We start from the raw sequence: 22,428 nt of genomic DNA on the forward strand, positions 1-22,428 counted from the left end.
CCCTCCCCCCAATCATAAAGTTATTTTCGTTGCGACTTCATAACCATATCTGACGACCCCTGTGAAAGGGTCGTTCAACCCCCAAAGGGGATGTGACCCCACAGGTTGAGAACCGCTGAGTTGGCTAGTCATGAGACACGAGGCCAAGGCCTCATGGTCCTAGCGGTGCTCTCTTCCATGCCTGCTCTCATCCATCTGCCGTCGAGTGTGCTTTGAAGGACCTGTGTGCCTCAACATGCTGGTCATCGTCTTCTCTACGTACAAGGGTGCTGGCTTTGGGTCTCTTGCCCTGGCCCTGTCACTGGTTCATTGTCTCTAATTTGAAGACCACAGGAGCTTGCTTAGCTTCCTACCAAGACCCCCTCCTTACTGTCCTAGCAGTTGACTGTTTTCTTTGTCACGGTTTGCTGAAGTTTACATTGCGTCGTCCTGGACTGCTGTTGGTTGGCTCTCTAATTCAGACACAGACCACTCTCCTTTCTTTTTTTAATCATCTTATTGGAGGCTCTTATAGCTCTTATCACAATCCATACATACCTCCATTGTGTTCAACACCTTTGTACATAGGTTGCCATCATCATTTCCAAACATTTTCTTTCTACTTGAGCCCTTAGTATCAGCTCATTTCCCCCACCCCCACCCTCCCTCCCTCATGAACCCTTGATAATTTATAAAAAAAATTTTCATGTCTTATATGGACCGTTGTCTCCCTTCACCCACTTTTCTGTTGTTCATCCCCCAGGAGGGGGTTATAAGTTGATCGTTGTGATCAGTTTCCCCTTTCTCTTCCCACCTTCCTCTTACACTTCTGGGATCACTACTTTCATTATTGGTCCTAAGGAGTTCATCTCTCCTGGATTCCCTGTGTTATGAGTTCTTTTTGTTTTCTGGGCTGAGTTTTGTTTGTTTTTTAAAAATCATTTTATTAGGGGCTCATACAACTCCTATCACAATCCATACATGCATCAATCATGTAAACCACATTTGAACATCCGTTGCCCTCATTATTCTAAAAACATTTGCTCTCCACTTAAGCCTCTGGCATCAGCTCCTCATTTTTCCTGTGCCCACCCCGCTCCCCCCTCCCTCATGACCCCTTGATAATTTACAAATTATTATTTTGTCATACCTTGCTCTGTCCCACGTCTCCCTTCCCCCACTTTTCTGTTGTCTTTCCCCTAGGGAGGAGGTCACATGTAGATCCTTGAACTAGGTTCCCCGTGCATGCTGTGTTCTAGCTGGATTTGTAAAGTAGAATTGGGGTTACGATAGGGGTGGGGATGGAGGAAGCATTAACGAACTAGAGGTAAGTTATACATTTTGCCAGTGCTATCGTGCCCCTGACTGGCTTGTCTCTTCCTCATGACCCTTCTGTAAGCGGATGTCCAATATAGATCACTGTTCTTTGAGTAGTTTGTTCTCCAGTGTTCAGTTACACAGAAACACCTTTATAGTTTTGATCGTGTTTAGGTTTCTATGTTCTTGAACTCCCTGAGCTCGTGATTTCAAAGGCTAGTCACTGTCTTTCCAGCAACAATATTAAAAACAAAAAGTTACTCTTTTCCCCAAGAGGTAGAAACAAATCCTTTCATTGTATAATTGTTCTGTTTCCTGTTTCAAACTTTCTTTACCTTATTTCAGTAAACTTCAACTTAGAACAAACGTCGTTAATACCCATTGAATGTGAGCATCATATGAGAACGCTCTGCTGACCTTGAAGGAGGAGAGCATTAGGAAAATCTGCTGACACTGAAGTAGTTCATTGGAGGCCTTTCTCCTTGTGGCGCCATAGAGCCCGTTCTGACTCAGGGCAGCACTGTGAACCCTACTTCTCACTCACTGCCATCTGGTTGCTTCTGACTCCTAGTCTGATTTAGTAGTTAATTATTTAGGCAAAATATATTTAATCTCTGATCAAAAGTCAGGAAAGTAGCAGTATAAGCATCCAAGGATCTCTGTCTCTCCTGTAAGATTTGTTGGTACCCAAGTTCTTAGGGTAATAACCATATTCAGGGCCACGTAATCACCCTATTTAGGGAAAGAACTAAGAAGATAATAACAAGATTGCCTCCTTATTAGATTCAACTCTTCAGTATAGCTGAGAATTTTTATTTCTTCAGTACAAACAAAATGAAAGACTACTTCTTACTGAAAATAATCATTACATATGGCACATCCACTTTCTAGTGGGCATGGGGAGGAGTAACAATGTACAAGGGAAACAATTAGTCAATAGTTATACATAATGTGCACCTTCGCGACAATGTCACTGAAGACAAAGTGGGTGCATAAGCAAATGTGGTAAAGAGTGCAGAAGGTGCCTGGCTATCAAAAGATATAGCATCTGGGGTCTTAAAGGATTGAAGTCAAACAAGCAGGAATCCAGCAGGGAAGCAAATAAGCCCACATGGAAGAAGCACACCAGCTTATGTGACCACAAGGTGTTGACAGGATCAGGCAACAGGTATCAAAAGATACAAAAGATACAACTATATCAATACAAAAGAGGGGGGTTGTAGTGGAGACCCAAAAACCATCTGTAGATAATTGGATATTCCCCCACAAAGTGGTATAAGGAAGGGATGATTCAACCAAGGTGGAGTATGGCACCAACAAATCACACATCATTCCTCCAGTTCCGGAATACTTCCTCCTCCCCACTACCATAACCCAGTTCTAACTCACAAATCTGGTTAGACCAGTGGTTCTCAACCTTCCTACTGCTGCAGCCCTTTAATACAGTTTATGTTGTGGTGAACCCCCAACCACAAAATTATTTTCATTGCTACTTAATAACTGTAAGTTTGCTACTGTTATGAATCCAGAAGGGGTCGTGACCCACAGGTTGAGACCCGCTGGGTTGGACCATAGAAGACACATTGGTACAGATAAGGGTTCTCGACACAGAGGATTCAGGAAAGAGTAGCCCCTCAGGAATAATAATGGGAGTAGCGATATCATGAGGGAAGGGAGATGGTCAGGGAGGGGGAAGGGTGATAAAATGTCAACTCATCACAAGATTGGATTGGATACATAGGATTCCCCCCCCCCCCATCCCCTTGAAGGGACAAATAATGGAAATGTGGGTAAAGGCAGACAAAGGATAGTGAAATATGAAATAACAATATATACATTTGATCAAGGTTACAGGAGGGTGGGAAGATGGGGGAGGGAAAGGGGGAAGGAGAAGATCTTGTATCAAGGGCTCAAGCAGAAAATATCTTGGAAATGATGATGGCAAATGAGTACAAATACGCTTGATACAGTTGATGTATGGAATGTTCTAAGAACTGTAAGAATCCCAATAAAATAATGGGGGAAAGGTTGATTTACCACTTGAAGCAAAACCAGGACTTTCTTGTGAAAAAGAGTATACCGAAATAGTCCAACAAAACACAACAAAACTTGATTCTAGTGGCATATCCTGTCTTCTAAATGACCTATGTCTATCATTGACTGAAAGCTTATTCGTGCTGGCCTATGGCAGTGGAGTTTGGTAGACTCTGCCCGCCAGCTGTGTTCCATTGGACAATAGAAGCAAATCATGGGAAACCAGAGTGTGCTGCTAATAGTGAGCTGTGCAGAAGGTAAAGCGCATCTGGTCAGAGCCGGCTGTATTTGAAGTACTGTCAAAAGCAGGTGAAGGGTAATGTGACGCCATCAAGCAGACTGCTGGCATCAGGAGAGCGGTACTTCTCTTTGGCATCTGGACGATGGAGTGTGGACTAGTACATAACATAGGGTGAAGCTTCCCGGTTACCCTTTCCATTTAATTTTGCAACTTCAGCTCTTCTCATCACTAAAGTCAGGAAGATGATATTCTCTTTTGTGAAGTTGAATGTCAACATTGTGAATGTTCCCAGATATGAGAACTTGGAGATAAAGCCTTCATCTGAAAGGTGTTAAGCTGTGTACAAGGCAACAGCCATGGCTACCAACCAATGCCCCTCACAATGTGCTATTTGGCAGCACTCTTCTTCCCAGACTATGTCAAGCAATCACTTCAATATGATGCCTTCCTATAATAAGGACATTCTAATCTCATAGCAGTGGACTCCCTGCGTGGCACAGTTAACCCTTGAGGACTAGCCCAGAGATTGATGCTGTAAACCCGCAGAGAGGTTACTCAGGAGATAGGTTTGGTCTGCTTCCAAAAGACTGCAGTCTTGAAAAGCCAGGGAGCGGTGCTAGTGTGCAGGAACAGGGTTCCTTATGAACGTGAATACTGAAAGGCACATTCCACTGGAGATAACAGGGAAAGACAGCAGTATGCAAATGAACCAGCCCATCAGCACTGTGAAGAAAGCAAAGCAAAGTAGTGAGATGAAGAAGGATGGCAAACAGAGGTTGGCTGCTTTATATAGGCCATTCAAGAAAGCATGGGACATTTAATGGAGATGTAATGGATGGGAAAGAGCCAGCCTGTGAAGATCCAAGTCAGAAACCTGGTTTCTGAGAGGCCCCAAGTCCCCATGAGGCTTGATGGCGTCACATTATACGTCACTTGCTTTTGACAGTACTTCGAACACAGCCGGTTCTGACCAGGTGCGCTTTACCTTCTGCACAGCTCACTATTAGCAACGCACGCTGGTTTCCCATGATTTGCTTCTATTGTCCAATGGAACGCAGCTGGCGGGCAGAGTATACCAAACTCTGCTGCCATAGGCCAGCACGAATAAGCTTTCAGTCAGTGATAGACATGTGTCATCATACATCTTCCATATGGCTTACTTGATACAGAGCAGAGTGGCATGTAGCAAACGGGAGTGCTGTGGGGTGGAGACTTGCTGAAACGCTTTACTTTCCTTCGTCCTGCAGAGCCTTTAAGATCCTTTAAATACCTCAGTCATTCAGGTATTCTTAATTTGAGTCCCTGTTTCCGTCAATTGGACGTCTTTGTGTGTCCATGCACACCCTTAGCAGTATAGACCAGTTGCCTTTCTTTGTTGAACATTATCGTAAGTGATCATGACCCTGAATGTAATTCGGTTGTGTGTCTGGTCTAAGATAGATTAAGTGATAATGTGAAGATCAGGTATTATAACTACATTTCAAGGCATTTTGTTTTCCATGCTGTGTTTACAGAAATTGATTTCTGCTGTTTCTCTTAATCAAGCCATGATTTAATAATTGAGGGGATCATATAAATCATTGAGATGATCTCTTATCATAAAGTTATTATAAACTAGGAAGAAGAGCTTAATTTAAAATTCTTATATAACTACATCATGTTAATGGACTTCTGTTTTCAAACGAAAGGAAAATATGCTTGTGTTCACATTTCCCAGAGTCTAGTTATTTGTATGATATGAATTATAAATAATAACATTTTATTATTCTTGTTGCCATATCATATTTCAGTGTTTTCTTAGTTGATAAAATAGTTCCATTCCTAATGCCCAGTTTACAACTTCAGCTAATGTTGTGGTATTTATGTCATTGATGGTAAATATTTGGATTTTTGCTTTTGAGTTATTTGCTTATATCATTATAAAAATACATATAATGTTAAACATTTATTTAATGTATTTTTTACAGTTCTATCAGTCAACGATGCTGAATTTGCTCTCAGCTTCCATTAGTTAAAGGAATGAAGTTTAAAAGATTTCAGTGACTTGCTTATAATTGCAGTGTATAATGTATCAAGATTAGATGCTCAATATCCCGATTTCCCATTCAACTACATTCATTTTCTCAACCACTTAGTGCCCCAGAACCAGCCCCCGTACAATGGTTGTCATTTGGACATAAGCATAGAGACATTATGACATGGTTGTGAGCAGGCGAGGCATTCTATGGGAACCTGAATGTTAGTGTGGGAGTGTTTAACAGGGACCCTGCTAGGCTAGGTAATCGCTCTTAGCTAAACTGTTCCTCACCTGCAGGATGGAGATGAAATGTTTATATTTGAGGACATTGAAAGTATTAAATGGAATAAAGAACACATTTAAGTGATTTTGTGAGTTTTAGTCATTTTTTTCCTAAGAGACTACATTAGCTGTTTGAAAAACTTTGGTTTAAAAGGTGATGTGAGAAAATTAACAAATCAGCAGATCCCAGTGATTTTTCCAAACTCTCTATATGTGCACACACACATATAGTGCGCTATAATCTATTATCTATAACACCCCTGCCCCCTTTTTCTGAGCCTCTCATATTAGAATGTCTGTTAAAATCAATACTCCTCTAGTTTAGATGGTCATTTTTCCTCCCTCTGTCTCATGGGACATAAAAGAAGGGGGAATCTGATCATTGATCTTTAGATTCACTGAAATAGGGGTGACACACAGTAACTTCTTTTTCCTCCAGAAGGCAGTGGCGTGTAGTGTTAAGGCATGCATTTCTGCTGTTTATAAAACCCATTCCTGGTGGGTGCAAACCTCCAATGTTGTGGTTGGCAACTAAATACCGCACCACGCATACCACCGGGGCGCCTTCGGGTGTACGTGGATTACATCACTTTACTGGACCTCTGTTGGCCTTCATCCTCTTATTTGCAAAGTGAAGACCAATCTTAGGACTTGGTTGACTTTTTAAATGTCAATTTTAGAAAATACGTATAAATTTTCTTAGTAAACTCTCTAACACAGATAGATTTGTTAAGTGTACTCTAATGGTAGCCAGGATAGTTACTATGACCTTTCTTTTAAAATGAATGTTAATCTGTGACTAAGGAGATCCCGATGCTAGAACCAGGTCTGACACAAATCCAACTGTAGAAATTTAACTCAAAGTATTTCACTTCTCTCTCATTTTCCTGTTCTGAAAAAAAAAAGAATGTTTGGACTCCAAACTTTATGATTTTATTATTAAGTCTTAACATAATGTGACCATAAAATGATCGTTTGTTTCTTTCAGTGTGTGGGGACATCCATGGACAGTTCTTTGACTTGATGAAGCTCTTTGAAGTGGGGGGCTCACCTGCCAACACTCGCTACCTCTTCTTAGGGGACTATGTTGACAGAGGGTACTTCAGTATCGAAGTAAGTTCTCCTCATTTCCTTTTAGTTGCTTAGTTATAGATCAACATATCTTACTAAAATAAAGAGTGATAAATATTATGACCATGTCTAGAAAATCTCTAGTTGATATAATGAAATTTATTACACTTAAATCATGGAATATTGTGTGTCTTATTTGTTCTTGATTCCTACTGTGTGATAGCGCATGAGGATGCCAGAGAAATGGCTCTTAGTAGCCATATCTTATTATATCTCTCCCAGTTTCCACCACCCAAGAATGTATTCTAGTCTATATTATATTTTTCCTATTTCTTACATACAGAATGAAAAATAAATATAATTAGGAATATGCTTGAGTCTTGATGTCTTGTAATTATGAGGCAGTACATTATCTGAAGTTCATAACACATTGCGTGTATACATGGTGTGAATGTGTGCATAGCACAACCTGCACTCGCTTTCAGACAAGTGGAAATTACAATAGAAACAGATACAGGAACCTTGTTTTATTCGGTTTGTTCTCTGTGGTGCCAAGCAGGAGACCTCACACATTGTAGGCACTCATTTTCTATTTCTTGAAAGAAATGCTTTGAAATGACAATAAGTTTTAAATCACCAGTGTTTATAGTACTATAGCGGACATTATATATACTATCAATTAAACAATCTATAAAGAGAAAATACTCTAAAATAGAAGATATTATGGACTTTATACTCTGACCTCACATATTTATAATAACCATTGTATATTTTATGCCATAATACTTTATGATAGAAATATTTAATATTGTAAAGCATGTCACTTTAAGCACCATTGGAAAAAATATTTCAACCAATGTGATAGTCATTTATATACTTGAACATCATAAATTTCCTAATGATTCATGATGATGAAGAGAAGGTATATACATTTTATAAAAAGAACTGTGGGGTATATCTCTTGGTTGGTAAACAAGCACTCGATGTGTAAGGTGTCTCACAATGAGGATGGTAAAGCATAGGATGGTATCAGCTATCTGCGTTCTAGAAATCTGTGCATGGGAACAAAGGCTCTCCATAGTCAGCAGTCTCAGACAGGTGGCCCCCAGGGTTGACTTACTTTCACTGATTTTTTGAATGTTACGTAGATGATAGAAAATGATTATCATTGGGATACAGAAATGTTAGAGGGTTTTGAGGGCACATGCAATTTGGGAAGAATGAATCAAAGAACAAGGAAGATTTCACATAGAAGGAAACTATTAGGTGCCGACGAGACAGCTTTGACCCATGGTGACCCGATGTAGGACAAGAAAAAACACTGTCTGGTCCTTGCCATCCTCAGCAAAATTTCAGAGAATGAAATTAGGAGACCTTTTCATGGGCAAACGTGACGAGCTGAGGAAGGGAAGTTTAATGGAATTTGGGGACCATGCAGGCAGGGGATAGTGAATGACTTATTTTCCTTCCATCCTCCACTTCTTTCCCATTCTTCTTGCCCTCTCTTCTCTTATTGTGATAAATTTGCAGGCGACAGAATATTTTCCATTTCGTCCATCTTCACATGCACAGTTTGGTGATAGTGCATGCAACATTCAACATGCTGTTTGTTTATCACAACTGCATGTTTCATCTCCTCAACACAAGCGCAAGGTCCCTTATCAAACAGTTTCACCATATATACTCAGGTATAAGCCGAGTTTTTCAGCACAATTTTTCTCTTTTTAAAAAATCATTTTATTGGGGGCTCATACAACTCATATCACAATCCATACATCCATCCATTGTGTCAAGTACATTTGTACATTTGTTGCCATCATCATTCTTAGAACATTTCAGCACATTTTTTTTTCAGTTTTTGTGGTAAAATTCAGTGCCTCGGCTGATATTCAGGTTGGCTTATACTTGAGTACATATGGTATATCAATTAGTACTAGCATCTGCCAGGAGTAACAAACAACACCCTTGAAAAAAAAGAAAACAAAAGTTAATAAAGGTTTGCGTAAAGCCCCAAAAGAGGAAAACAAGGGCTAGTGTTGATTCATCCTGATGCTGTTGCCCAGGCTCCTTTTGCCCATTGCATTGATGTGCATGACCCCATCCCAAAGCACATTGTGATCCTTGTCGGCTTACCCCAGCCTCAGCCATTATGTTACCACATTAGATTAAGCAAGAGAGAGAACAGACGGAGAAGTGCCTATCCTCCCATGTAAGGGTATTACTCCGAAGTTACCGTTTCTTAACGTGCATCCCTCAGGACAGCGTGCGTTCCTGCGGCCCTCGGTGCTTCCCTAGACAGCCAGGGTGGAGGAAGGCTGGTGGTACAGCGGCAGTGGCAGGCAGCTGCTTGCTGCTACTGTCCGTGAATTGAGGAAATGTAGAATGGAAAAAACTAGGATTGCTCTGCATTTTGATCAATTCAATGGCAGTCAGTGAGATTATAAGTAAGCTCTTCAAAATTATTTTGTGACGCTTAGGTTTATCTTATTCACAAATATCCATAGTGCTCCCGAGGCCCAGAGGAGGAATAAAACAGGAGGTTCTACTTTACCTGAAGCTCACCTTCAAAGTGAGGAAAATGTGTAAATTATCCTATTGGGAGTGATTGTTTCCATCTCTCAACTGATGGAATTCTATGTTGGAAATCATCTTTTTAAAAATAAAACACTTGATAATGTATAGCCTTAACTTAGCTTATATCTTTATTTAATAAAAAGCAATAACAGGGTTTCTTACTTGGTAATAAAGGCAGAGTATTAATCCAGGAGTTGCTTGAGTAACAATCGACCCAATTATTTCCCCCTGTCTCACCATGTCATTGGATAATGTTATTCCCTGATCTTAGCCATCTTTACTTGTTGTTTACTCAGAATATACAGGCGTCTGTAACTCGGGCCTCAAACCCCTTGCCACATTTCTCAAGCTCCTCTGAATTAAAGCTCTAGAGAGCTCTTTGTCTTAAAGACACTGAGGATAGTTAGTCACGAACTGCTTTATAGTAGATGGCTTTGGTCTCTAGTCTCTGTATGTGAACCGTGGAATCTGGGGTATTTGGTGTAATGTGCTCATTTTCAATGAAAATGTCAGCGAATCGAACCAGGTTCTGGTGCCGCAGCAATGAAAGGAATTAAAGACCCTTCCAACATCCAGGACTTTATATGTCATAATTGTGCCCCACTGGAACTCCCAGAGTTGGGCCACAGCTCACGCCTGGACCTGGCCGTGCATGCCCATGAAGAAATGACAGGTTATGATGGCCACATGTAGGAAAATGACCCACTTTTATTGTCCCTTGAACTTTGAGAGAATTTGGGATGGTTCAGTGATTTGTTCAACCCATTTAAAATAGAACAAACATTTACATAGAAATCATGTGTTTGTTGGAACTACTTCCAGTGTTTAAATTCTCGTGGATGAAGGAAGCTGTCCTTGTTTACACATGGTAACTGCTGTTATTCATATTATGCAAATGATATTTATTCTTCACAACACTGCACCACCCAGCTTACCGCCATCAAGTCAATTACAACTCATTGTGCCCCTCTTTTGGGGTTTCCAATACTTGAAGTCCTTAAGGAAGCGACAATATTTGCTTTCTTTCTTAGAGCAGTTGATAGTTTGAATGCTTAGAAGGCCAGTGCTTAATTCATAGCACCACCAGGGCTCCTTCACAGCTCTGCAAGGAACTTAAACATTCCATTTGATGGGTGTGGAAACTGAGGCTCCGAGAGTGTCGAACATGTGAAATAATAAATGACAGAGCAGAGATTCCAAGCCAGTGCCCTTTCCATTACCTCATTCCAGAGCTGTGCATTTACTAAATGTACCACACAAAATGAGCACATCAGTTGTACAGACACACACTCCTACCCAAGGACGTACAGACATGGACACACAGCCCTTTTCCCCACCTACGTACTCAGAAGGTCTGCCATATGTGCTCGCGTATAAGCCAAGTTTTTCAGCACATTTTTATGCCATTTTTGTGGTAAAATTGGTGCCTCAGCTGATACTCAGTTTGGCTAATACTCAAGTATATATGGTAAGCTGTAGATATAAAATATTTTCTTGTGAGTATGATACTGATGGGTTTTTTAAAAACCATCAAATCAGAGCTCGTTTTCCTAGCACATGCTCTTCTAACCACCTTCCAAAATTTTCAGACTCACCTCGGTCATTCGGGGCTCCACTAGCTATTCTCCATCGGCTACCTGCAGGACAGTGCGAAGTTTATCCAGAATCTGAGTCTTTGATGACTGATACATTCATAGGTGCTAGGTCACGTGCTCAGAGTCCCTGGGTGGTGTAAGTAGTGAGTGCATTGGACATTCAAATTTGCCCCAAGATGTTTTAGGTGAAAGGCCTAGTTAAGAGTAGTTCTGCAAAGAGCTGTTGGGAACGTGGTAGAGCGTGTGACGTGTGTGGGTCCCCACGAGCCAGGGTCACTTGACAGTACCACGTGGTAAGGTGGAGTGCTCCGGGCAGTGCTTAGCATGCACTGTGTGTACTTTTTCCCCAGGGGCACCGTGAGTGAGGCATTGGACGGCTAACTGCAAGGTGCACAGTCTAGTAAATTCACGGGAGAAAGATGACGCTGTCTGCTCCTGTAAGGTTCTCAAGCCTCAGAAGCCCTATATAGGGTTTCTATGAAGCATGATTCACTCAATGGCTGTGGGTTCCCCCTGTAATATCCTTTTTATGCCAAGATTAGAAATAATTTGGGGGAATAGCTAAAACACACACACACACAAACAAGCTTTTGAGTAGTGATGAGAGGAATAATTGTGTTTTGATTAACAAATTGTCTAACATCAAATACTATGCACTTTCCAAGATGCTTTTATGGCGCAGCGGATTAGGAAATTCGACTGCTAACCACCAGGTTTGTGGTTTGAATCCACCAGCTGCTCCTCAGGAGAAAGATGAGATTCTCTGTTTCCATAAAGATGTATGGGCTTGAAACCCAAAGTACTGGATTCAGCCCTGGACAGGAGCTCTGAATTGAGTGGGTTTGTATTGATGATGACATGATGCCACCTGACCTCTTTGAATATGTGCCTGTTTGTCCGTAAGCCCATTTCTATCTTGTTTCCCTGGAAAAAGCTCATTGCCAGTGAGTTGGTGCCAACCCATAATGATCCAATAGGACAAGTAGAACTGTCCCTGTGAGTTTGCAGCCTGAACTATGTATAGGAGCAGAAAGCCCTGTCTTGCCCCGTCTTTCTCCTGTGGAGCCATTGGTGGTTTCAAACTGCTGACCTCACGGATTGTAGCCCAACTCAGAAGCAGTACACCACCAGGCCTCCTCTGGTCCTGAGAAGGGAGGGGAAAACTCAGACTTGCAAAACAGAGGCGAGTGCAGCTGTTTGCTGCAATCCATCAAACTGCCTTTCTAGCCATTGACACTACAGTTCCTGGGACTCGCAGTGAGCTGGCCCCACCCACCAATCAATGCATCCCGATCTCAGCCTGCAGCTCTAGCAAGTTTAGTAAGCGGTGCTTACTGAATGACAGCTCCTAGACCAGAGTGAAGCACAGCAAGGCGGGTAGTGCTCCGCGCTGAGACCTGAACTATTGTGAGGATGGCCCTGAACCAGGCAGTGGAGCACTCATTGCGCTTTGGGGTTGGAACCAAGTCTATAGCACTCACTAGCCCCTGAGAACCGCAGACTGTGGCAACAGAACAGTGCTCCAGACAGGAGGAAGAAATTGCTAGACTGACTCCCACTAGCCAGTTGCCCGTATTGCTATTCTATCGCTGTTTTAACAGACCGAGAAAATGACGGGGAAGGAGCGCACAGTTGACTTGCAAGCGTTCTGAACCATTCCTTCACCCAGACACATTTTCCCCTTCAGTGTTACAATTGAGCAACAGCAGTTCTGATTGGGATGTTTTATGGCTTGGGGGCTATGTGAGAGGCCAGGTTAATAATGGATCGCTGGAGGGCTGTACCTTTTCATTTGTCATATCCTCCTCCACGAGCAATTTTTCAAGAATGCTCTTTGTTAAAGGCAGAACTTAAAACTGTCATACTATTATCATCACTGGTCCAGTTAAGCTGATGAAAAAGAAAGAAATCCTTAGTTCTGCTTCATTGGCCAACATAGCTAAATGGAATGAATATTGTGTCTAAGAGGAAGATTCATTTAAAAAATGATAGAAGAGGCTCCATTTCACATAATGTAGAACTCAAACCAACTTTAAATGTAAACATCTATTTAATTACAAAAAGCAGAGATAGAAAGATGATGGAGTTCTCTTTGTGATTACTGTAGCTAATTTGCATCTCACCATTAAAAAATAGCCAATTCAACTAGACTGTAACCAATTAATTCCATGAACATTTTATTCAAATCAGTCATCTGAGATGACATAGACCAAACCCAGCCAATTATTCATCCAGATTTTATTTCCTTAATTAATTGTGATTACTTTTGGGGGGATGGGGCTTCTCTTAAAACAGAAAATACAATCAGGTTATAATTTTGTGAGGGCTGTCAGCTTTCCAGAGCGTTAGAACTTCATGGCAAGTAGTTGCCAGGAAGCCAGTTGTGCTTGGCAGCGCTCTCTGACCAGATGTTGAGCATGAAGGCTGCCAGCGGTCTTCTCCAATCCACCCTTGCCCTTTCATCCGTCATGCCACTTCTTCCATTCTGGCTGCACTTGTGGTTCTGGTCATTGTTTGGGTAGATATTTCTTTCTTGCCACAGGGGAAAAGGAAATAAATTATGCACAGAGAACTCTTAATTCGGGGGTATTTTGAGCCAAGCACTGGGAAATTGAATTTTATTTATTTCCTTTCTTCATTTCCTTCTTCCCATTCTCCATCCCTCCCTCCTTCCTTCCTGCCTCCCCGTTCCTTTGTAGGAAAGGAGCTCACAGTTCCAAGTTTCCTACTGTTTAGGTTGGGTGCTTTGCTTCCATGAAATAGCGAGGAAAATCAAATGTGTCCTGACAGGTTTTAAAGGGAAATTGGTGTGATAGGAAGATTTAACATAGAACCTTTCTGTAGCACTCTTACAGGTTTCAGTTATAAAAGAGCCACAGAGCTTAAGACTAGGGGCGATAAAGGCACAAACATGTTAAGAAAGGATCTTTACCAGATGTTAAAAAAGAAAACATGTGTGTGTGTGTTTAATGTGATTTCTCTAGTAACGTATGAGTGAGGTTTTAAAAATTGCATGTATAGATGCAGAGTTTATTCAGAATAAATTGTTAGAGGCAAAGATAGTCTACAAGAGGCCAGGACTGTAGGTGTAGTTAAAAACATTTAGCCGGAGGGAGCACAAAGGAGTCTTCTGGGCACTGAAACAAGCGCTCCCTAACTTGATCTAGGTGTGGTGGTCTGTTGAGGGTAAACATGTGTTAGGAAAAAAAATTAAGTGAACCCCTACTTTTACAACCAGTACATTCAACTCCATAACGATTATACCTTGGGGAGCAATTAAGTAGCTAGGGTGAAACCAAGGAGCCTGGGTAGTGCAAATAGCTAAGAGCCCAGCTGCTCACTGAAAACTACAGTCGTTGCTTTGAACCCATCAGTTGCTCCCTGGTAATCACGGGCCGGCCTGGGAAATGGGGCAGGAGCCGTTACTCCAAAAAAATATTTGCAGCCTTAGCTACCGCACTGCCCGATGGTGTCACTGTGAGTCAGAATTGACTCTATGACAGTGAGTTTTGTTTTCTTTATTTTTCTTTCCTTTTTTTACATTTTATTAGGGGCTCATACAACTCTTATCACAGTCCACACATATACATACATCAATTGTATTATTTTTTTTAAATACAGTCTGTGCGTACGACTCGACTCGGTGGTACCGAACAACAGAATGAAGCCACATGTGTATCCTCTAAAATATAAACAGAATGGATTAAGTGAAACAATTTCACAATGTAAAAATAATTTGGGGAAACTATTATATATCCATCTTATGCGAAACATCCTTCGCAATTTGGAAAGATAAAGGCACAATTTCATAAGTATTAAATTTTAAGCTACACGAGTAACAGTTTATTTATATCACCAATGAAATTTGAGATTAACTTGAGTAATTCAAACTGTTCTTACACCCTCTAGATGTAATTCAAACATGTAGCTACCACTCTAGAATCGGGTACACAACAATCGGAGCATCCCTGAGCTACTGGACCACCAGCTAGAATAACAGGGACATTTACCTGTATCACCAGGTCATGAAGGCTTCAGGCTTCACTTGATGAGACCACTTGCTCACCCTTTCATATTTTTCCACATGAACTTTAGCTAGTAACCATAGTCAGAAAAGGTGGAATTAGAAAATTTATTATAGTGACATATAAAATTTAATGTTACCACATTATTTTTGTTTGTTTTCATCATAATTGTACAGAGGAGACACCTTCCTTGAATAGCTAAATAATCCAGACTCCTGATAATGAGTGTTTCCTCCTACTCTTGGACTGTATGTATATCCAAACATAATCAGTTTCCAATGGCTTGCTCAGTTATCACAGAAGGCAACAGAGATAAGGGAGGGCTATTCTGCACGTGTCCCTCCACAGTTAGCAATGGTGGTTTGCTTTGTGCTTTATCTAGCATATCACTAAATGTCAGAAAGTTGTTAGATGTTCTGTAACTAGAATCATACTTGTCTCAGTATTCTTTATCTGCTCAGCTTTACTTCTAGAACTTAATTTCATGAACATAAAAGCTATGGTTGTTTTTCAAATGCTGGTTTTCTGTTCTCTGTAGGTGCAGCCAAGATTCCAGTAGGGAATAATGAAAGGGAGGCCGGTATTGGATTGGCCTTGTTACCTTAGTGCGCATTCCAGAAAAATGGGGTAGATGTCGGTTTAGTCCAAAGGTGTTGAATAAGCCCTCTGTTAGATATACATGGCAGTGCTCGAGTGGCTAATGTGAGAACCATGCATCCTGAGATTCCCTGATTTCTTCAATTCATGGCACTGAGATTCCCTGACATTAATTGTGTTTACTTAACAAGAAAACTTGTAAAAAAAAAACTTGATGTGGGGAGAAGTAGAGAACTGGACAAGGAGTAGAAATCCATAGAAAATAGTGATGTTGTACAATTGAGGATGGCCAATATTAGTCCAAATTTTGTCATCTTTTCTTTCAAGTTCTCATTCTTTTGCATAGCTTTTGCATAACTCCTTCCTTGCCTCTCAGGAACATTCTCCCGTACTTGCGCATGTCCCATATTCCCAAACCGTCTGTTTATTTTTTGAACAGGCCATGGTACTTTCCGTGTTCTTCACCAACACCAAGTTCACACGCACCAGTATTCTTTGATCTTCTTTATTTAATACCTAACTTTCAAGGCATGTGAGTTCATCAAAAATACCATGGCTTGAGTCCGCTGTGCCTTCGTCCAATAAAAAAAATTGGCTTCCAGGGGGATCTTCTTAGCCACTTAAATGCAGGGCCGGGAGGTCAGCGCAGAAGGTTATGGTGATTGTTTTTCTAGATTCCCACAGAATAATCTTGTTACAATTTCTTGGAGAACACAGAACAGTCACTGGGGCTAATTATAAAGACATTTTAAGAAAATGAAAACTGGTACGAAAAAGGCCAGAAAATGGTGCTGGATAATTGGTTTTCCATGCCAACAGTGCACATGCTCACTCAGTCCGCATGGTGTGCCTCAGACTTGTTTCTGTCCTCAAAACGCAAAGAACACTCTTAAGGAACACAGTTTTCATTCTTGAAGGATGCCGGAGCTGCTGCGCTCCTGTGGAATAATGCAAAGGCTGCAGAGTCCTGGGGGCAGGGTTAGAGAGAGAAGAGGAGCCGGCTTCAGAATTGGAAAGGCCTAGAAGGAACTTGTATCAAGAAGCAATAGCTTCACCGTTTGATATGTTGGTTTAATAAAAGTTCCTGTGATCTTGTAGCAATATTTCTTACACATACTCTTGTATTTTCATCTTTTGAGACTCCTTATTTCATTTTATTTTTAACCAAGCCCCTCTCCCTTCAGGGCACATAACTCTGGTTTTCCCTTGCGGTGTGTATCGCCTAAGTTGAGGTCAGGCATCATTGAGTTGGCTCAGAAACACAGTGACTGTAAGCCTGGTCGAAGGAAGCTTCTCCTGGTTTTGCTGTCTTCACGATGATTAGTACATTTGTAGTTCCTAAATAAATACATACATTTCAGGTATGGCTAAACCTTGCCTCTGGGCAGAACTCTTGTTTGGCTGTCAGCATCTTCTCCTGATAAGACCTAGTTTTTCAGAGTGTTTTGGTCACAGTGGTATGTTTGCGTCATGTCTTTATGATATATGAACAATGGAATTTATAAATATAACGAGGAGTATTTATTTTTGTACTATTTTTATGCTTTTTCCTCAGTGTGTGCTCTATTTGTGGGCCTTGAAAATCCTGTACCCCAAAACACTGTTTTTACTTCGTGGAAATCATGAATGTAGACACCTAACAGAGTATTTCACATTTAAGCAGGAATGTAAGTATACGTCAAACTTACTGTTTTAACACTATAGGGGATAAGCCGTCATATTAAGAGAAACTCAAGACTTCTTGGCATTCTAATGAGACAACATTTTAAAATAATATTGTTGCAGGTCTTTCCATATTTCTTAAAAATCATAGATGTAGAATTCAGGATTTTTGTCATAATATGTTTTCTTCAATGAAATTATCTAAGAGTTTACATTAATCTATGCTGTAAGATATTAATTGTGAATTTTTAAAAGAAATGAGAATAATTCATCTTTTAAATGGTGAGATGTACTAACATATGGGATAATATTGCTACACATTAATACTTAAATATCTCAAGACAATCAAGTAGAAGAGAGGTTAGACTCCATGCCTTTTTTTTTGAACCTACTAGATGTCTAGCATCAGGTGGATTTTGTAAATTTAAAGACTGCTTCTTTTCATAGAGATAGAAGTGAGAAATGCTTTCATACACCTTCCTTCTCTTTCAGTTAACCTTGTTGCATCCATTGACACTTAAGTACTCTGTCACTTATGAAGCGCCTCTCACAACATTAACTATAGGTTGATAAAGGAGCGCGACTGTGCAGTGAGATAGAAATGACATTTGCAGCTGTGCTTCTGACTCTCGGCTTTTCTACAAGTCATTCAGGAAAACCAAGCAGTTTCACGGTCATTTTTCTCTCACCCAATATTCTTTCAGTTGTCTCTGTGGATTTTTTTTATAAAACACTTCAGATACAATAGCAAGGATGCTTACAGTAAAGTTCTCTCCTCCATTATGCAAAATATTACTAAAAATGTAAAGCAAGAAGTCCAAACAAATACAATTGCTATCAAGCCTAATATGTAAACTCTTTGAAATCCCTTTCTGCGATATATTTTGAAATTATGCCATTGTGTAGTTTCCTGTTTATAATCTGGCCCTAGTAGTGAATAAACAAAAGTAAAATATTTCAATGAAATGATCATTGAAATCATTTAAAGCTATGAAATCATGAGGGTGCATGTTTGCTTATTTTTATAATGCTATTTTACAAGGTAAAATCAAGTATTCTGAACGTGTATACGACGCCTGTATGGATGCTTTTGACTGCCTTCCTCTGGCTGCCCTGATGAACCAACAGTTCCTGTGTGTACACGGGGGTTTGTCTCCAGAGATTAACACATTAGATGATATCAGAAAAGTAAGTTCTTTTATGGTCCAAGTTCAGTCTTTCTGTGTGCTCAAGTCATAAGTAGATGACATTACTTACCAGGCTTCTTTGGATAGGTTTATTTATTTATTTCTAGTTGAAATGATTTGGAGTGAATGTGAAATGTCCTGATTTATTTTCCTCTCCTGGAAAGGAGGATATAGTTACACTTGATAGAAGATTTCATCTCTAAAACTTGAGAGTTCATCTTGCTGCCATATGAAAATTTTCACTCCAAATAAGCAATATTTAAAATATTCCCTCAAAATATGAAAAATCTGACTCAAAATAAGAAAATATATATTCTATTTCCTTTGGCTAGGTTGACATTTTGCCTTTGGGAAATACCACGACTTTAAATTGTGTGCATATTATGTATAATTAATCCGCATTTTTTTCCGTTTAAAACAGTTAATATTCTTAAAAGGCAATGGTGGTATGATATGGAATTTCTTGAGCAGCTCTATGAAAAAGGGATAACTTTTTAGGAGACTGTATAAAATCCAGCTTACCAGTAGCTATTAATATTGTTCTAGGCAGCAAAAAGACGAGTCAGGTGTGGAAGGACACTGTGATTTTCTGTGAAACAATAATGTCATAATGCAGAGTGGATTCGATTAGTCACAGTCATGTTTGTAACTTTAGTAATTACAGCAGTGGAGAGAAAAAAATTGAGAGAAACAATAACTGGAAAAAAATCCCTACATGTATTTCTTGGTGTCAAAATCCCCAAAGAGAGAAAGCAATGCTTCCTTGTATCATCTTAAAATAACATCGTTTAAATAGAAACTATCATTGAATTTCTCTCAAGTCTGATCATTTGTTCTCATGAAAGTTTAAAACACATCATTTATGCTCGACAAAGAATATGTTTACCACCAAGCTTTCTGTGTATAAGATCTAAGCTAACTGCTCTTTCAAGATCATGATGGGTTAGATACTAGAGCTTAGATTCTTCTTTCCCTTGCTTTTAAGACCTAAGACCATGTGCTGTGTTTATCCCACAGAAAGAGCACAGAGGTAGAAGTCTTGAATGGGCTCGTAGCTCTTTCATGCTATCTTTCCCCCAAGAAGTGTTTGAATATCTGCTAACCACCAAGATCCTGTAAATATGGTTAAATCATGACCAACTAAAGGATAGTGACAGTGTTACAAAATTGCTGGTGAAATGGTCATTGATGGTTATTATATTGCCCAAACCTTCTAAGTGGACCATTTACAATTGATATATGACTTTACTGAACATTTATAGCTGGAAAATGGACTGCATGTGAGGGCTTCAGTCCACACGATGAAGCTAGAACTGTTCATGAAGAATGACCGGCTCCAGTTGGGTTTTATTTCCTATTTAGTATTACTGTTATTTTTGTACCCATTAGTTAAATTACAATAGTGCTTTAATTAGACCTTCAGACATCCCTCAGTGGATGAATATTCAGAATGCCATTGTCTCAACCAAACTACCATGCGTCTTTTTTATGGTTCTGGTATAGCAAGTAGCTATGCTTGAAATGAAAACCTTGTGTTCCCAACATTTTATTACTAAACATAAAAACCATAAGTTATTCATATTTCTACATCACTAGTTGATGTAGCAGTAATAGGAATTTCCCCCTAAATAAAATGGAAGTGTCTCCACCAGAAATAAAACAGTTACAGAGCCCCAGTATTGACCAAAACACTCTCTAAATTAAGACTCTAGAGAGAGAGAACGTAGGGATCAAAGGTAGAATAAGAGAAAGGGGAATCAGAATTTCAGAAGCAAGAGGACGACAAAGAGCAAAATGAATGGTGCTCATCGGGATGAAGGAAGAAAGGGAAACGGGGAGAGGTGGAGAGGAAGATGAGGCAGGAAGAGAGGACGGAGGGAGCCACTCAGTCAGTTGGGTAGAGAAGGATGGATGCGTTATAATCCTGCCTTCTTCTCTTTTCTGAACTCAAGTTGCCCAAGAGTAGTATTTTGATCTCTGTCTTCTCTTTTTCTTAGTTAGACCGATTTAAAGAACCACCTGCTTATGGACCGATGTGTGACATCCTGTGGTCAGACCCCCTGGAGGATTTTGGAAATGAGAAGACTCAGGAACATTTCACTCACAACACAGTCAGGGGGTGTTCATACTTCTACAGGTGAGAACACAGAGCTTGCCTTTTAGAATGCATTTTGTTTTATAACCCCTGTGATGCGTGCCCAGTGTTTGATTTATTTATGATGTTTGTATAATTTTCTTAGGAAACCAGAAATGCAAGTTTCACTTTGAGCCCAGTTCATAGTACTTATGAAAGGAAAGTATAAGCCCACCCATGTACATATACATTTGCATGCATGGACCCAGGAGAGGCCTAGGTATAGCAATGTGGAATGAAGTTGGACTAACAGCTGAAGAAGAAAGTAGAATATTGGGGTGGGAAATGCATTCTACTTCTATAATTGTGGAAAAAGTCCAAAGCCTATCTTGATTTTTTTCACTCAATTTTGTATTTATTATGAAAAGTTATAGCTATCTTCAAGATTTAAAACAGAAAAGAATAACTTCACATTAGGTCATAGAGGCCTATGAAAATTATTTTTCTTACATGTATTAGTTTCCTGGGTAAGTAAAAATTAGTTGCTACCCGTATCACAATGAGTTTAGTTTTGTGTCCAAACAAGCTAAATTGAAAACACTTTTACAGTAATTTTTCCATTTGTCAATCTTTGGGGACATTTACCAGTTTATAGAATTCCAAAGCCCTTCACAAAGAAATCTACAACAAAACTATGTTTCAATAATATCTTCATAATTTTCTCAGCACCTCTTCTTAATTTCAGCTACAATGCTCCCATGGAATTTACATGGAAATTGCCAAATTAAAGAAGACAAGGGATTATGAAGACATTGAGAATTTTAAATTCTGGAATACATTTTTAAAACTTTTCTTAAAACTGTTTTTATTGTGAAGTTGATGGTGGAGAGAAATCTAAGGAGAGGGTAGGGTACCCATCAGGTGGATTGAGAAGTAGTGTTAACTGCTGAATTAACAAAATTGATCAATTTTCAAAACGTCGTATTGTGGATTAGGTGAGCATTTATAGAGCAGACCAGTTTTCCGCTCACTAATTCTTGCATATTTTATTTCCTCTTACTGATTGCAATTTCCACCTTGTAACATTTCTTCTTCTCTGGATTTGTTTCCATTCTTCCTCCTTCTAACCCTCCTGAGCTTGTTCCTTGGCTAAAGGCTGCCCTTTGCACTTAACTGGCTGACTGCGGTAGGCTGAGATTACTCACTGGTGCTATTGTTCACGTGGACAATTGTTTGGATGGAAATTGAGCTACAGGGGTGAGTTCATTTCCAAACTGAAAGTTTACCTAAGAGCCATAGTCTCAGACAGTCCACCAGTCTCTCTCAGTCCAGTAAACTTGATCTTCTAAATTTTTCATTATTTTGAGTTTTGTTCCACATTTTTCTCTTGCTGTACCCAGGACCTTCTAATACACCCCTTCCGGAGCAGGTGATACAAGTAGCCAGTTACCATCTAGTCCTCTTGGTCTCTGTCGTAGGGACTGATGTTCATTAACCCGTTAGTGTACTAGACTGACTGTTTCCACGTGTCTTAATTATTATCACTCTTTTTTCCATGGACCAGGGAGGTGCCGATAGTTGCACCTGAAATGGCCACTCATGAGCTTTTAAGATCCAAGTCACTGCTCACCAAATAGTCTGTCGAGCCTTGTCTGTGTGAGCTCTGTGGTGCCAGTTGATTGTGGAGACCCCTGAGACGATGGTGTTGAGTCTGCAGGTCTGGCAACGTCGTCCCTCAAGAGCTTCGGTCATGTCTAAGAAGATTTTATAGCT

The 22,428-nt window shown here is 40.1% G+C and overlaps 1 protein-coding gene across 1 annotated transcript in view; it reads left to right on the forward strand.

Moving 5' to 3' along the window:
- PPP3CA (protein phosphatase 3 catalytic subunit alpha) overlaps nt 1-22,428 on the forward strand; it is a 348,928-nt gene that overhangs the window by 254,934 nt on the left and 71,566 nt on the right. Inside the window, exons 3-6 of the mRNA XM_075543988.1 lie at nt 6,859-6,983; nt 17,288-17,399; nt 18,437-18,582; nt 20,579-20,718. Coding sequence (XP_075400103.1) covers nt 6,859-6,983; nt 17,288-17,399; nt 18,437-18,582; nt 20,579-20,718 — 523 coding nt within the window. The remainder of the gene's footprint in view (nt 1-6,858; nt 6,984-17,287; nt 17,400-18,436; nt 18,583-20,578; nt 20,719-22,428) is intronic.

The sequence above is a fragment of the Tenrec ecaudatus genome, chromosome 3 (genome assembly GCF_050624435.1).
Source record: "Tenrec ecaudatus isolate mTenEca1 chromosome 3, mTenEca1.hap1, whole genome shotgun sequence".
Taxonomy (NCBI): domain Eukaryota; kingdom Metazoa; phylum Chordata; class Mammalia; order Afrosoricida; family Tenrecidae; genus Tenrec; species Tenrec ecaudatus.